This window comes from Vigna unguiculata, chromosome 3 (assembly GCF_037176805.1).
Source record: "Vigna unguiculata cultivar grain cowpea cultivar isolate G323 ecotype 2 chromosome 3, ASM3717680v1, whole genome shotgun sequence".
Taxonomy (NCBI): Eukaryota; Viridiplantae; Streptophyta; class Magnoliopsida; order Fabales; family Fabaceae; genus Vigna; species Vigna unguiculata.
This window is the reverse complement of record NC_140794.1, coordinates 57,529,480-57,547,122: the sequence shown is the minus strand read 5'-3', so window position 1 is coordinate 57,547,122 and position 17,643 is coordinate 57,529,480. Positions and strand designations below refer to the sequence as shown.

Sequence of the window (17,643 nt, the reverse complement as noted above, 5' to 3'; positions counted from 1 at the left end):
AGACATTGATTCCATGTTTAATATCATGATGGATATTAATAAAACTATTATAATAATTGTATAATAATCAAATAATATTAAAACTTTGGATTGGTATTAGACTAACGACTGTCATCTCAAGAAAATCATCTGACCCAAATCAATCATCCTAATTTCAGTAGGTCTGCGTTATAGCATGCTCTTCTGTCCATTTTTCCGTCGTCGTGGGCCACTTTTTTTTTTTTTTTTTTAAATAATTCTGGAACCTTGATTTATTGGTTAAAATAATTATTAATGATTATGCCGATTTGTAAATTATGAAATTAAGAATTTTGCTTCTGATTTTAATTGTAAATGAGTTTGTTTTATAAACTTTATTATTAGTTAATTTAATTCATTATATTTTAATTGGCTAAACACATTGGCAGACCTTTTATATGATAACGAGCCCATGTCTCCCAATATTTTTTTTATATTTATATAATATAATATGTAATTTTAAATATATTTTTTTTAAATTTCATATTTTTAATATATTTGATATAATTTAATATTTTAAAACTTTTTTATACGTCTATATCTATATCTATATAGATCTATATATAAAGAGAACTATTTTTTTTTACACATTTACTTTTCAATTTTACCTTTTAAATATCTTTTAAAATAAAAATAATTATTTTAGTAATAGTATCGTGATTATTTTTTCAATTTAACTATTTTTGGGATTTCACTATTTTTTAAACTTAATCATTATAAATAAAAACTAAGTATTGTAAAAATATAAAATTTATTTGTATTTATGTTATAATTATAATTATAATAATAACAATAATTATAATTTTATTATCATACAAAATAAATACAATATTTTTACTAATTTATATAAAAATTTTGGAATTACTCTTTTAGTTCATATTTTTGTTCAAAAATATTTTGTCAATCCTCCAACGTTTTTTAATTACAAATTTTGAAAAAAATAATACAATTTGGTTTTTTTTATTAAATTTTTTGAATCAAATCAAGATCTTTTTCATCAAATTTAAAGATGATTTGTTTTTTTTTGTGTAATTGACATAATTCTAATGTCAATTTTGATGAAAAAATTTTGTTCTGCTTCAAGAGATTTAAGAAATAGATCAAATTATATCAATTTTTAAAAAATATGATCAAATTGAGACTAAAAAAATTATAGGACCAACTTGATTTTTTTGAAAAAAAAAATGGATCAAAAGACAAATCAACATTTTGACACTTTCAAAATATTAGTTGAAAATTTGTCACTGATAAAAGAACAATCTACCTTTCTTGTAAAATTTTCAGTTTTTTATTCTTTTTCGTATAAATTCATGAAGCTCACTTCTAATCTGAGAATAAACAAATTAACTACTACAATTTACGACCTGTTGTCATTTCTGTTTTGCAAGTAAAATGTTTTGTTGTCCACAAAAGTAATGCTTTTAAGATGTAAATTACCGGGTTTAGCTTTTTAATGATTGTTTTTGGTAAACATGTTAACTACTTTTTTTTATTAAATTAGCATATTTCGTATAATTACTTATGGATATATTTTTTTAAGTTGAGTGAAAACAATGTTAAATTAAGTCGTTTCATAAACTATTTAAAAAGTTTATTAAAAAATTGTAAACAATTTATGAGTACATACTAAATTATTTTAAATTTTGTCAAAATGTTTATAACCCACGACATATAAATAACATTTTTTTAAATCACGTGTTTTAAAATTTGGAGAATTATTATAGTTTTATGCTTCTTCTTTTTTTATGAGAACCTATTCTATAAATAAAGTAGATAAATACTGCATTTTTTAGTTTTTTAATTGAAATGCAATGTTTAGTTGAATAATTTAGTTACATAATTCACAAACAGTTTAATTTAAAAATATTGTCGTTCGATTTAAAATTGATGCAGTTCACTTTAAAAATAATGCAATTTAATAATAAATAATGGTACAAATGATTTAATTCTTTGATGTAATTGATTACAATTCGGACGAACTATTTTTAATTTTTAACGATTCAATATAATTCGGTTAATTTTGCTCATCCTTAACGATAAACATATTACAACTCAGAAAATTTCTCTCTCTCTCTCTCTCAATAAAATTTCACTTACTGCAACTCAAACGTCTCAATTTTCTCAGTTAGTTTCGTTTGAAATAAAAGATCCCATTTTTTAAACAAAATATGTTTATAACTTGTACACGTGAATTGTGTATATCAATATAAGTGAATCATCTAATACTGGTAAGGTTTTCTAGAACTTTGAATTAAGATCTTAGTGAACCAATTTTTCACAATAACAAATACTTTAGATTATTCATAAAGTCACAATGAAATATAGGACAATTGAGAGAGTAAACCCTTTAAAATAGATAATACAAAAAAAATTCTAAAACTTAATAGTTCAAAAATTATCGGATAACTTAGGTAGTTATGCTGTAAATTATAATTTTCATTTTGCATATCTTTTAAAATAATATGATGCATGTATAACTATTGTCATTAATTTATATCGATTAAATTATATAAATGCATTCGTCATTTAATAAAAAATCTGATCAATGGAGAAATATTTGAAAATGTAATCTTCATTTCATTTTATCTTGTTTCTTTTACTATAATTTTATTAGTAGAAGCGGTGTTATTTTCTTTTTTATCAATTTGTGCTAATCGATTGCTTTCGTTCATAACAGTCTACACCACTCAATTTCCTTTGTTTGGATGAGTTTTTTTTTTCTTCTGTAAACAATTATATTCGAGAAAAATAAAGAAAGTAAAATTTACTTTTTATTAACTTAAAATTAATTTATACATAAATTAAAAAAATCTAAATTTATATACAAAATTCTAAAGATTAGGTAATAAATAAGTTAATATTAACGTATAAAAAATCTAATTTTAAATTTTCTTCTTATTCTTCCTTCATGAAAATATTAATCCAAAAATACTCTTATTCAGCCCTTTCCATTAAAAAAAATCCCAATCAAATTATCCCACATGCCACATATATATATATATATATATATATATATATATATATATATATATATATATATATATATATATATATATATATATTAATATAATTTATTTCGATCTACTATTCTAGATATATATTATTAAATTGATTTCTTTCAAAAAGATTATTTATTAGTACTTAAAGTAAATTTGAATAAATATAAATTTTAGTAAATATTTATTAAGGAATTCCATATTTCTAAGTAAATGTCTAATTCTATATTATATTCAATTAAAAGAATGGTTTTTTTTAGTCACTAGATTCGTTTTAGTTATATAAATTGTATATGAATAAATGGATTGTTTATTTTCTTTTTTTTTTAAGCAAAAACAAAAAAAAAAAGAATCGACCATTCGAGTATTCTAAATTGTATGAAAAAAGAAGATAAGTAGGTACATAGAAGATAAGTAGATATGTGGTCTATATCTGTGTATATTGAATTGTTAATATATAGATATTAGAATTAGTTCTGATTCAAACAAATAAAGGTATCCAATATAGATGAAATAAAATCTATAAAATTGGAGAAAGGGGTTTTTAATATTTAATAAAATAATATGTATTTAATGAATATAAAAGTTCCCGCATAATTCTCATAATAGAAATGAAAAAAAAAAAGCATTCTATTATAATCAGATTCAAATAAAAAAAAGATGGGGATATGGCGAAATTGGTAGACGCTACGGACTTAATTGGATTGAGTTTTGGTATGGAAACTTACCAAGTAATAATTTTCAAATTCAGAGAAACCCTGGAATTCACAATGGGCAATCCTGAGCCAAATCCTGTTTTCTGAAAACAAATAAAAATTCAGAAAGTGATAATGAAAAAGGGATAGGTGCAAAGACTCTATGGAAGCTGTTCTAACAAACGAAATTGACGACTTTTTTTATTGCATTAGTAAAAGAATCCTTTCACCAAAATTACAGGAATGGATCAAAGATAAACATTTAGAAACATATATATATATACTGAAATACTCTTTCAATTTGTTACTTTTTATTTTATTATTGAAGATCTATTTGTGATAAAAATATTCACAAATGAAAAATGTGAATCAAATCAATTCGAAGTTGAAGAAAAGATGGAATATTTATTGATGAAATTATTCACTTCATCATAATCGGCTAAAACCCTTGAAGAACTGATAAATCAGATGAGAATAAAGATAGAGTCCTATTCTACATGTCAATACCGACAACAATGAAATTGAAAGTAAGAGGAAAATCCGTCGACTTAAGAAATCATGAGGGTTCAAGTCCCTCTATCCCCAAAAATACTTTTTCATTTTCTAATTTTTTTCCTATATCCTCTCTATCTTGAAGTCCTTATTTATGTGTTTTATTCGATTTATTATTTCCCAACGAAATTGGAATTTTTATTTTCATCAATTTCCTATCTATCATAATTTTCTTATCTATCATAATGACAAGGGACGAGTTTTGGAATAGATATAAATATATATGTGAAACACATAGAATTTTTTTTAATCAGAAATGTATAAATTAATATCTTATTTTTTAGCAAGGAATTTTCATATGCGTAATTAACGATTAACAATAAAAAATAATTATTACTGCGGAAACTCACTTACAAACTTTTTTTTTACTTAGTTGATATAGATTCATTAACATAGATTTTAAAAATCTTTTAAAATCAAAGTATTAAGCTTCAAGAATGGTCGGGATAGCTCAGTTGGTAGAGCAGAGGACTGAAAATCCTCGTGTCACCAGTTCAAATCTGGTTCCTGACACATAACATATTTCTTTGATCTATTTAGGTATCTGTAGATATACTTTTCCTAGATGATTAAAGAATAGATGCAATTTTTTATTAGGTATATTCGCTTATCTATAGTATCTATATATATATAGATATAGATATATAGATAATGAATTCTTTATCTATTTTTTTCCTTTTTTTTCTGCGATACAAAAAAAGGTTTCTATTTCCATAATATTCGAGTGGTTTAATTAGTTGGTTAAAAGACCTAAAAGTCGAAGTTCTGGGGTGGAGTGAGAATATTAAGAATTCATCTGAGAAGGATTACCAAAATAGAATCGAGCCCTTTTCTTTGTGTTTTTTTTTTTCGTGGTCGTATAATTGATGGTGATGTGCACGTTATATAGTTTATTATAAAGATAAAGAATTAGTTGATTATAAAGATAAAGAATTTTTGCAGTTCATCCTATTTCTTTTATTGGCTTGGCTGATAAGAACTCAGTATTGTTTTTGTTTTAGAATCTTAAGAAACTCCTATCCTATTTTAAACCCTATAATTATTCATTCTATTATTTCTGAATTTTGTGATTTCTCACATAATAATATCTGAATGCAACTTCCATTACTCTGCCTGATTTAATGTCAATCAATTATTTTGTCTGATCTATAACAGAATGTACTTATATTCTTTGACTGGGGTTGCAGAAGTTTGGATTAGTTTATTATTTTTATCATTTAGTGAGCATCTTGTATTTCATAAAAATTTGGAGCGATATAATCTTTACGCAAAGGCCATCCTATCCAATTTTCGGGTATTAAAATACGTCTTAGACGCGGATGACTATCATAAGAGATTCCCAACATATCATAAGATTCCTTTTCTTGAAAATCCGCACTTTTCCAAACCCAAAAAATCGAAGGAATTCTGGGATTTTTTCTTGATACAAATATTTTTATGCATACCTCTTCGGGTTGATTTATACCATACTCTATTCTTGTAAAATGATATACACTAGCTAAGAGTCCTCCGGGTGCTACATCATAGGCACATTGAGAACGTAGATAATTGTAACCATATACATATAAAATGACAGCAATGGAATGCCAATCCTCGGGCTTTATTTGTAAAGTCTCTATTCCTAGGTAATCGAAACCCAAGGATCTATGAATTAGTCCATGTTTGACTAGCCAAGAAGACAAACGACCTTGCATTTTTTGCTTCTCCTAAATTTTTTTTATGAGTTTGGTATTAGTATTTTCTATTACGATGAAATTTTTAAAATACGATGAAATTTTTAAAAAAGGAATTGCTTTTTATTATTGTACTTTAAAAAAATGTGTCAGACGATATCTCTGAAGTAGATGGCAGTTGATAGAAAAATTCTTGACCATAATTGCCAGTATAAGTACTGTATCCAACATGAAACTTATGGTTGGTAGTAAAACATCTATTCTCTCGTTGAAAACTCATTGGATCTTCATATATTTCTCGAGATATTTTCTTACGAAGTTTTGTTATAGCATCTATAATGGCCTCCGGTTTAGGTGGACAGCCCGACAAATATACATCTACAGGAATTAGCTTATCTACGCCTCGAACAGTACTATAAGAATCGGTACTAAACATCCCCCCCGTAATTGTACAGGCTCCCATAGCAATAACATATTTAGGTTCGGGCATTTGTTCATATACTCGAACTAAAGAAGGGGCCATTTTCATAGTTACAGTGCCCGCTGTTAAAATTAGGTCCGCCTGCCTAGGACTCGATCGTGGTACTAGTCCATAACGATCAAAATCGAATCGTGATCCTATTAATGAAGCAAATTCAATGAAGCAACAACTCGTACCATAAAGAAGCGGCCATAAACTGGATAATCTTGACCAATTTGAAAAATCATTTAATGTCGTTGAAATAACTGAATTTTGGGTTGTTTGATCAAGTAAGGGAAACTCAATGGAATTCATAATTGTCTCAATATTTTTTTTTCTAATTGTCTAAATAGTCAAGAATTAAGACCATTCTAATGCCCCCTTTCGCCATGCATAAACTGAACCAACAATTAGGATAAGCACGAATAAGAAAGCTTCTAAAAATACGGATACCCCTAATACATCGAAACTCATTGCCCATGGATAAAGAAAAACCGTTTCAACATCAAAAACAACAAAAATGAGAGCAAACATATAATAACGGATTCGAAATTGTAACCAAGCATCGCCTATTGGTTCTATTCCGGATTCATAACTAGAAAGTTTTTCCGGTCCCTTGCTAATGGGGGCTAAAATTCCAGAAATTAGAAATGCCAAAATAGGAATCAAACTTGATATTATTAGAAATGCCCAATAAATATCATATTCGTAAAGAAGAAACATAAAAGTACTCCTCTGAATGTAGAAAATATACCAAATTCATTTTCATTATATATATATATATATATATATATATATATATATATATATATATATATATATATATATATATATATATATATATATATATATATATATATATATATATATATATATATATATATATATATATATATATATATATATATATATATATATATATAAAACCATACATTTTGCTTCCTATTATAACATGTTCCATATAGAAAGCCATACATTTTGCTTCATTTTAGCATGATAAAGATAATACACAAAAAAGATGTCAACATTATTGTGTGTTTATTTCTTCCTGCACCCCATTTTTTCTTATTGCGACCCAACTTCCTCAATTTTCCAATTACCCCTTTTAATCTTTGACTTTTGAGTGAAGTTTTATCAGGGTGAAATCCCTAATTTATTTCAGCCACTGCACTCACTTTCTTTCATCCTTTTTTTCAGCACCTCCTCACCCCCTGTATCCATACAGAACTCCTTATCACCTTCTCCACCCCATGCTTTGTGGTTGTGTTTGTCGTCTCCCTTTACTACCACACTTTTTAGGTAATTTTTGTACTTTGATTAATTTGTTTTTGATTATGTGGTTGGGGTTATTTGTAAGAGTTTTTGGGTTTCTGATCTTCGAGTCACCGGATTTTGTAATCCGGTAAGGCATACAGATGTTAGAATTCAGTATTATTGAATTTTAGGATCCGGTACTCTGGATATCTGGTACTCCCAGATTTCATAATTCGGTAATTCTACTCCCAATTTTCAGAATCTGATACTTGCAAATTTGATGATTTGGTACACCTGGATGTCAGAATCCAATACACCTGAATTCATAATGATACACCCCTTTTCATTACTCGAATTTTTATAATTCGGTGGCCACCAATTCTACAATCCAGTATGGATTTCATAATCTAGTACACCTGGGTTTAGTCCCAACTGATTTTATAATTTGTTTTCACTGGTTTTCCTAATCCGGTGTTAGCGGATGTCATTCTTTTTCGAAATTCAGTGAACACTTGCATATGAAAATACCCTGCAAATACCATCCAATCATCCAAAAACAAAACTCTTGCAAGGGAAATTATGGTGGTACCTGATTGAATCGAATAAGTGAACTTGAACAATGAAGAAGTGGAATAAAGTTGATGAGGAGTAAAGAAGATTGTTGAAGAATTTGAAGCTATCAACTCAAACAAGAGAGAAGAGAAACATTGTGGATTTTGAAAGACCTAGGGGGAAAGACTTGGGATGCGTATTCAAAGTGATAAGGTTGTTGAACACAGTAAATAATGATTGGTAAACAGTAATCATGTTTTACCTTATATATTTAATAATTTATATATATATTTTGTAATGACATAATAGTTTGAAAAAAATTTCTATTTATTTATTTAACATGATAAAAAGATGCACCGATACTTTAATTTAGATCATGTATCTCTCTGACACATATTTATATGCATTTATATTTGATACTTTATTGATATTTATCAATGAAATATTTAATCTATAAAATAATAATATTATTACTTATGTCGATCTGAATTATGTTAAGGCCATGTCAAGCTAAATATAGTTGGACCCATGTTAAATTGGTATACTTACGTTCAAATCGGGTTAAATCAAGTTTGATTCACTTCGACCTAATCATGTCGAGTCCATGTTGGCTTAGATTCAAATTCGGTCATGCTAAGTTAGGTTAAGATAGGAAAGTTAATATCAAATTCATATCTAACCATCTAAGTTGGATTCATGTTATGTCAAATCGAACCAAACTTAAGTTGAATTAATTTTAGTTAAGTTAAATTGAGTTATAACCTTTCAATTAAGATATAGATAATAGAAGATAATTAAAGTTCAATTTATAATTGATATAAAATATTTAAATATCAACTTTGAATTTAAAATATTTTAAGAATTTATATAATTTTGAAAATTATTTAAGAATAATATTGTAATGGACCATTTAATCCTAACCTAACCTATTTTACGTGGGTACTTTAAGAGTTGATGTTTCTTAAACTACGCACTAATAAAAAAAGCTCATTTTAATTGTAAATTAGAATTAATTTAAATTGAAAGTTCTACATATACTTAATAGTTACATGACATTATCAATTTAGGTCTAAATGGATTAAATAGATAAACCACATGTTTAACAATAATTTTAGTTTAAAAATACACACTCATTAGTATTAAACATTCATATATATGGTCCATCTCACAAGAAAATTATTACATAATGTTGGGAATAATATAAATGTAAGTTATATAATCCATAAATAGTATTATAGTCGATGATTCAGAATGAATGACATCATAACCATAACTCAAAAGGTCATCATATACATAATGAGAAATATACCATATGAAGAAGAAGTAATTCACCTTTAAGAAAAAATTGTTCCAAATAATTCAAGTGAGTCAAAATCAAGATCCATAAATCTATTATTTTAAAATTTTAAATTAAAAATATGTCAAATATCTTATATTTATAATCACAAATTTTCAATAACTAAACCGAGAGTAACATAACCCATCACGTAATTCATACCAATTATTTTCTACATATAATATTATTTAAAATTGTAATTCACAAAGTAATAACATTGAATTGTACATCATAGGGAGATGAGTTGAGAACAGAAAAGAGAGGACCTCATGCTTCTTTTCCTTTTTATCGTTTCCACTGTCCTGCTCCACCTACACCGCTTCATCTTCACACAACTTTTATTGCGAAACGGAAACTCAATCATTTTTTGCATGACTTATCTCTACGCACAAAATTTTGCATGTCTTTCGATTGTTGTGATGTTCTGCATGATTTTTAAATTATTTCCATGATTTTGTGTAGTTTGTGTCTGTAGGTGGGTTCAGTGAGGTATTATTTTAGTTGGTTTATTTGTCGGTTGTCGATGTTGGTGTAATGATTCCCATGATTTTATTTGTAATTGATTGTAGCAATGGTCCCCCATTGCGTTAAAGTAGGCTTAATAATACATTTTTTTATCTGTTTAATTTACTTTAGGGCAATGAGTGATGATAGGTTGAATGTTATTGTCCACCACGGTGGTGAAGTAGAGGCCCATGAAGAGGCTACTAAAGTAGAGATTGGGGATGCTAGTGGTCTGAATAGTGATATTAAAGTGGAAGGTGAAATTGAAGTGGAAACTAATACAGTACACGTAATCCACGTAATACAGCCACCTGTACAGTACAGTACACGTAATACACCCTAATACAAATCGTGCCACATGTACAATGCTCCATTAATGATTTAAATGGCGTTACAGAAAAGGACCAAATAAAACACGAATTGCGAGAATGAGGACCATTCTAAACATTCTGTAAAAATGAGGACGATTTACAACAAACACTACGAAAATGAGAACAAAAAAATATTTAAGCCATTTTAATAATACAAACTAATTTAATTAAGAACTTTCTTATTGTAGCCTCGGGAAAGATGAGTGGTGCAAATGGCATCACCTCACTCTGGGAAAACGAATAAATCGTCTTTGATGAATATTATTTACATTCATCTTAAGTTAAGTTTGGCCGCGGAATTATTATATTAACTAAATATGGATACTAGTAATATTTTATTTTTAAATTTAGTATATAAATAGTATGAAAAGATACTCATTTATTCTTTCTATATTTATTTTCTTTTAAATTGTTAAATTATTAAAATATTTTTAATTTATTAGATATTATTTTAAACCTTATTTTTGTGTTTTTATTAGTTTTTTTTTAATTTTTTAAATAAAATATTTTGTATGTTTTTAATTATTTAATGGCTATCAAATTCATTTAGATTCTAAAAATATTTTTTCTCGTCAAAACTCTAATTATATGTTTTATGTTTTTTTTTGTGTGATTTTCTTCTAATAACTTATTGGTTTAAAAGTATAAACCTCATTTTTATTAAATTAAATAAGTTCTAGAACATTTAATTATTTTTGTTTGTTATTTACTATTTATTCTATAAAAATGTCTAACTATCAGTTATCAAAATTTAATGGTGTAAATGCTTAGATAATTAAAAAAAAAACATATCTTTTCTCTCTTTTATATCATAATCAAAATTTATAAAAAATAATAAATGTCATAATTATTATGAGATTGCGTGTGATTTTTAGTTTTTATAAAAAACATTAAGTTACAAGTTTGGTTTTATCCACTATTGAATCCAATCATGATAAGATACAAATTTCATAATCAATAATAAAAGAGAAATAAATAACAACTCTTAACAAATGCCAAGAAAAAATGATAAACCCCTCCCGCGCATAGAATCAAAGCATTGATTGTGTGTTACCATGAACTTAGTTCGGAAAGGCTAATGTAAACCAAGTATTTCAATATCAATTATCCTTCTCGATAATGTTACACCTAAAATCAACCCATTAATAGCACTCTCAAACCCGCAAGTGTAGCATTCACCACGTGACACTTCATGACAGCGATTGATGATGACAACTGCATCGTGAAACCATTCTTATCTTCGAAGAGTCCATTTTTATGATCCATAAGAGCAAGAAGGTGGAGGACAAGACGAAGAAGCATAAAAAATCTTTGACTATGGCTGCTCGTAGACTTTCCTCCTGGTTACTCTCTCGCTCTCTCTCTTCTTATTCCCATTCTTCTGGAGCTGCTTCTTGGCTTCACTCACTAGGTGACCAACTCAGTTTAACTCTCATCTTTTTGCTATGTTAATACTTAATTGGTTTTCTACTTCTTTATGAATATGCCCATCAGTTTCCCAGATTTCAAAGTATATCAAAATTCACTTTTGTTTCGGAAGAACAAATATGTTTTAAAATGGTGTACAGAGTAGTTAATATCAATATCAAATGTAGTGAGTCTAAGGTAGATGATCGGAATGCATAATTCAATTCGTTTCATGAAACTTCAACATAATTTTTCTGTTTCTACCAGGAAGAAATTCTGGAGGGTGGAGAAACATTAACAGATTTAGCACCGCTGCAGCAGTTGAGGACCTAATCACTCCACAAGTTCCAATACGTTATACACAGCACCTGATAAATGGGAAATTTGTGGATGCAGCATCAGGTGTGTCTAGCTTGAAAAAAATCTTGTTGTAGCAAACTCGGAATCTTGTTTGAATTCCCTACAAATAAGGTCACGTTTAGAATAAAGTTGGGAAAGTATTCTTGTAAATTTCAATGAACAAAATGAAGAAAGAAGAATTTGTTGCTGGGAGAGTAAAAAAAAAAAACTTCTGAACTCTCCCAACTGAAAGTTGAACACGCGTTTGATCCCATTTGAAAAATCATGTGATGGATCTTATCTTCAATTTTCTTGTGGTTTCAGGGAAAACATTTCCAGCTTATGACCCGCGCACGGGAGAAGTGATTGCTAATGTTGCTGAAGGGGATGTTGAAGACATCAACCGTGCAGTATCAGCAGCTCGCAAGGCCTTTGATGAAGGGCCTTGGCCTAAAATGAGTGCATATGTAGGTATTTCCTGAGTATCCTCCTTTCTTGTTCAACCTTCGATTAATGTTTGATAATGATTTATGGATCACTCCTTCAGGAAAGAAGTCGAATATTGCTTCGTTTTGCTGATTTGGTTGAGAAACACAGCGATGAGCTTGCTGCTCTGGAGACATGGAACAATGGGAAACCTTATGAACAGGCCAAGACAGAACTTCCATTGTTTGTGCGTTTATTTCACTATTATGCTGGTAAGAACTGTAACAAGAGTTAGGCGTTTATTATGTTAATCCCTCATCCTAACAAGTATTATTGTTCAGGTTGGGCGGATAAAATTCACGGGTTGACCGTCCCAGCTGATGGAGATTATCATGTTCAGACATTGCATGAACCAGTTGGTGTAGCAGGACAAATTATACCTTGGAACTTTCCTTTAGTTATGTTTGCTTGGAAAGTTGGACCAGCTCTAGCATGTGGTAATACCATTGTCCTGAAGACTGCTGAGCAAACACCACTAACAGCTCTCTTTGCTGCAAAACTATTTCATGAGGTCAGCTCCTAACTCAAGCCATGTTTTCCCTGACTCTTAAGCATCGACACAGTCAAATATCTAGTCATGAACACAAACTGAACTTGTTAGTTTAGTTTGTCATTGCTTATTCCCCTCTAACATTGCTCTAAGTGGCACTTCATTGTACTTTTACCTTCCAAAGAAATTGATACAAAGATCACGTTCTCTGGTTGGGGTTGGGAAAAGTCGTGGGTTTAACTCCCGCACAAACATAATACTAATAATAAAGGAGAAACCACTTCTTCACCTACATTGATGGAACCTGGTCCATGGACTACCCTTTTCTAATTAATAAATTCTACCTGATTGTATATAGCCAATGAACTTAAAAATCTACTGGTAACCACAGTTTGCTTTGTGACTGTGTATTTAGTATATGAAGTTTGTACATTGTTCATTTATGCCACAATCTCAACAAGTTTTCATGGATGCTTTACTCTATAATTTGTCATGTCATTCATTATCTTAATAGATTTTGGAGTCATGTTATAGAAGCTATAAAGAAATATAGAATGTTTTGATATGATATGTCAATGGTCAATGAAGTACTATAGCCTCTTTAGTTCTGATGGCCATTTCAGTTACATTTCTGCTTCTCGAGATAATTTGTATTATGTAATTTTCATCCTTTTGGGCAGGCTGGTCTTCCGGAAGGTGTTCTGAATATAGTTTCTGGGTATGGTCCAACTGCTGGTGCAGCTCTTGCAAGTCATATGGACGTGGACAAGGTATTTTCGGAACCAAGCATCTTAGACTATCTTATTCCTCTGTAAAGAATGAACGTGTCATGGTGTTAAACATGCTTTTGTTCTAGTTCTAATCTTGGAAGTCTAGAGTGCTAAACATGTTAAGGGTGCAGTCTGTTGTCATGGTGTATTATATTTGAGTACAGTCTGGTCTGAATCCCATGGGAATCCACTTTTCTTTGAGCCTACTCTTTACATAGTGGTAAGCAAACCATTTTTACCAACATATAAAGTTTCAATATATCATAATTTTGCAGCTAGCATTTACTGGCTCGACAGATACTGGAAAAATTGTACTTGAATTGGCTGCAAGAAGTAATCTTAAGCCAGTGACATTGGAGCTTGGAGGGAAATCACCTTTCATAGTGTTCGACGATGCTGATGTTGACAAGGCTGTTGAACTTGCACACTTTGCTCTGTTCTTTAATCAGGTTTATTCAGTCAGATTCCATTGCTTCCTTGAACCTAAAATGCAAGTTTCAAGAATAAAGCTTATGCCTAACGTTGTATTCTTTATAGGGGCAATGTTGCTGTGCCGGGTCTCGTACTTTTGTACATGAACGTGTCTATGACGAGTTCTTGGAGAAATCAAAGAAACGGGCTTTGAGACGTGTTGTTGGAGATCCATTCAAGAAAGGTGTTGAACAAGGTCCTCAGGTAATTTTCTTTCGAAGTGACAAATGTCTTCTTGTACTTGACTCGTGTTCTTCTTGTCTTTTCTTTCTTTCTTTTACCTTTTTTTCCTCCTTACAATCATGAGTGCATGCAAAAAGTTGACGTTTAATAGAACAGTACATTCTCTGGTGTAACTAAACACTATTTCACGGTTCATGCAAAATTCCCAGATTGATGGAGAACAATTTGAGAAAGTCCTTAGGTACATAAAGTCTGGGATTGAAAGCAATGCTACCCTTGAATGTGGGGGAGATAGATTGGGTTCAAAAGGATTCTTTATCCAGCCAACTGTCTTCTCAAATGTGCAGGTATTCATTATTTGTCACAAGTAATCTGCATAAATGGAATAAGACAAGATTCTATACTGAAGCTTTTTCTAACACGTGGTGATAATTAGGATGACATGTTGATAGCACAAGACGAAATCTTTGGCCCAGTTCAGTCCATCTTGAAATTCAAGTGAGTGAAATTTGATTGCCCACCTTCCCATACTAAAACTTTTTAATCAAATAAATTCTGCAAATATGTGGTGGATTCTTCTAAATGAACTAATTTCATGATCATCGTTCATATTGCAAGTGACCCACATGAATAAAAAGGCAGCAGCATTTGTAAAATCGTAATGCAATCAATACTACAAAAACGAAAGATTCCGGGGATTTGTTTTAATAAAATTTGATTTACACTACTAGGGACACTGATGAAGTAATTGCACGGGCAAATAGAACACGTTATGGTCTGGCGGCAGGCGTGTTTACTAAGAACGTGGAGACGGCGCACACAATGATGCGGGCACTGAAAGCTGGAACTGTGTGGATTAATTGCTTTGATGTTTTTGATGCTGCGATTCCTTTTGGTGGTTACAAGATGAGTGGTATTGGCAGGGAGAAAGGAATCTATAGTCTTCACAACTACCTTCAGGTGAAAGCTGTTGTCACACCATTGAACAATCCTGCTTGGATATAGATATTCCAATTCTGGTTTTTCTGTTCCTTCGAGAATAAACAGAGTCTCTGCCTGTATTAATAATAATACTGTCTCTTCTCAATAAATGACTTGATGTGTTTCTTCTCAGTTAATTACTGTCTCATGATCATCCATAATATCTAAATTAGAATGTAAAATCTTATAATTTCACATGTTGAATTTTGATTTCATAACTACAATGGTTATAGTTTCAATAGAAACTGTATCACGTTTCATTCCCAAATTCACGATGAATAATTTTGATAAAAGTAAGATACAATTAGAGACAATATGAGCTTTTAATGTTTATGGAACTTCATCCAAGGTTTTGTTTATTCATGTTTCATATTGAAAAATGCTTTTCTATTTTCCACTTTTTTTTAAATATAATTTTAATAAAATTTTGTTTTGTTTCAAAACGGTGTTTAATAGGAATCTCGATTTTCTGCTAAATTTTTTTGTATTATTTCTTAGTTATGTTTTCAAAATAAATCGATGGTCATTAATTTTATAAAAATTTAAAATTGTTATGAATAAATAGTCATCCATTGATGTGATAATTATATATTCATTACTATTTACGTCAATATTATGATATGATTGATATTATTTATGTAGATATTTTTATTTTGTATTAATTATTTATAAATAGAACTCTCCTTGTCATAATAAGATAAGATATCAAAAAGTTTCTTTTCACTTTCTCGTATTTTATTCTTCCTTTTCTTCTTTTCTATATTATTAACTTTATTTCATAACAAAAATATATTAGAAATATTTTTAAAATATTGTATCTTTAATGAGTGTAAGAGGCCATATTTTTCTATATTTTATTTTTTTGGGTATCTTTTAATCTGAAATAGATATTTGAAAAACGTAATTTACTATTTTTAAAGGAAGGAAATAGTCCAAGAAAATTGAAAACGTATACAGAAATAACCTTGATATAGTTATAGGTAAAATATATTTTTTTATTTGTAAAGTTTCTAAAATATTAAATTCGTTCTTATAAAATTTAAATATATTGCAAAGTTTGTGTTAATTATGACGGTAAAGATAATTTTCAAATTAAAAGTGATTTCGGTTTAATTTGATTTAAGTAAATAGATAGTATTGTATTACGTGATGCATATGAATTTTTTGATCTATAGTTAAATTAAAAAAATATATTTACAAATTATTTTTAAATTTAAAGATACCAATAATGATTTTGAAGATTTAATATCTTACAAATTTTAGATGTACAAGAAAGACATTTTGTTTTGATCCAAATAAATATCTGTTCCATGACTTCAATTAGGCCCATTGCTTTGCGTTTGTGGTTCAACAAGCTACCTTCCTACCTTCTTCCTGCTTTGAAGTTTGACTTCCACCAAACAAAATCAAACCAATCAATGAGCTTCACCCATAAACACTATCTACCTTACAACATCTCAATCACAATTATTCAGTTTCAAGGGTGATGATACACCTTAACACTTCTCCGTGTTGCCCCATTCAACATTTTTAAAATTTTATCTTCCTACTTTTTTTCTTAATTGAATTTTCATCAAATTAAAATATAAAAATTATCTTGTTCTTGTCGAAATTCAAAATATGTACCTTGGAACAAATAATAAGAACCGATTGAATTGAAGAATCTTGATATATTTTAGAGTTGGAATACAAGAAAATATTTATCCGCAAAATATCTTATATGATAAAGTAAAAGAGAGTTTGAATCTTTTAGAATAAAAAAGAGAGTATGAGAAAATTGTGTCTATTTCTAATGCGTATTTATGGAGTTTCTGGACTTTATGATTTATGTGATAAAAACAAATAATATATCAATAAAATATAACTTAATATATATATATATATATATATATATATATATATATATATATATATATATATATATATATATATATATATATATATTATATACCCATGCCCAGTAAACATATTTTGATAGATAAAGAAGGATCTGCTAAAGAAATATAACACCAATAAAATTTGAACTTAATCTACATTATGAGAGATTGATATCATCTTTAACTCAAAATTTTAAAATAATAGATTTATGAGTTTTTTTCTTTATA

The 17,643-nt window shown here is 28.7% G+C and overlaps 1 protein-coding gene and 1 non-coding gene across 2 annotated transcripts; both read left to right on the top strand.

Annotated features, from left to right (window-relative positions):
- Positions 1-4,701: 4,701 nt before the first annotated feature.
- On the top strand, positions 4,702-4,774 carry TRNAF-GAA (transfer RNA phenylalanine (anticodon GAA)). Its single transcript has one exon. It is a non-coding gene; the product is annotated as a tRNA-Phe (tRNA).
- A 6,747-nt stretch (positions 4,775-11,521) lies between these two features.
- Positions 11,522-15,675, top strand: LOC114179110 (aldehyde dehydrogenase family 2 member B4, mitochondrial-like). Its single transcript, XM_028065328.2, has 11 exons — positions 11,522-11,822; positions 12,086-12,220; positions 12,482-12,624; positions 12,705-12,855; positions 12,925-13,154; positions 13,814-13,903; positions 14,179-14,352; positions 14,441-14,578; positions 14,767-14,904; positions 14,994-15,055; positions 15,289-15,675. Exons 1-11 carry the CDS (start codon positions 11,669-11,671, stop codon positions 15,560-15,562), a joined length of 1,689 nt encoding a protein of 562 aa, XP_027921129.1. The 5' UTR covers positions 11,522-11,668; the 3' UTR covers positions 15,563-15,675.
- The last annotated feature ends 1,968 nt before the right edge of the window (positions 15,676-17,643 follow it).

Bases quoted from the DNA above. Each gene is read 5' to 3' on its own strand.
- LOC114179110 (XM_028065328.2), top strand. From the start codon at position 11,669: ATGATCCATAAGAGCAAGAAGGTGGAGGACAAGACGAAGAAGCATAAA. The intron at 13,904-14,178 runs GTATTTTCGGAA...ATAATTTTGCAG, and splicing joins GTCATATGGACGTGGACAAG to CTAGCATTTACTGGCTCGAC. The intron at 14,579-14,766 runs GTAATTTTCTTT...CAAAATTCCCAG, and splicing joins GTGTTGAACAAGGTCCTCAG to ATTGATGGAGAACAATTTGA.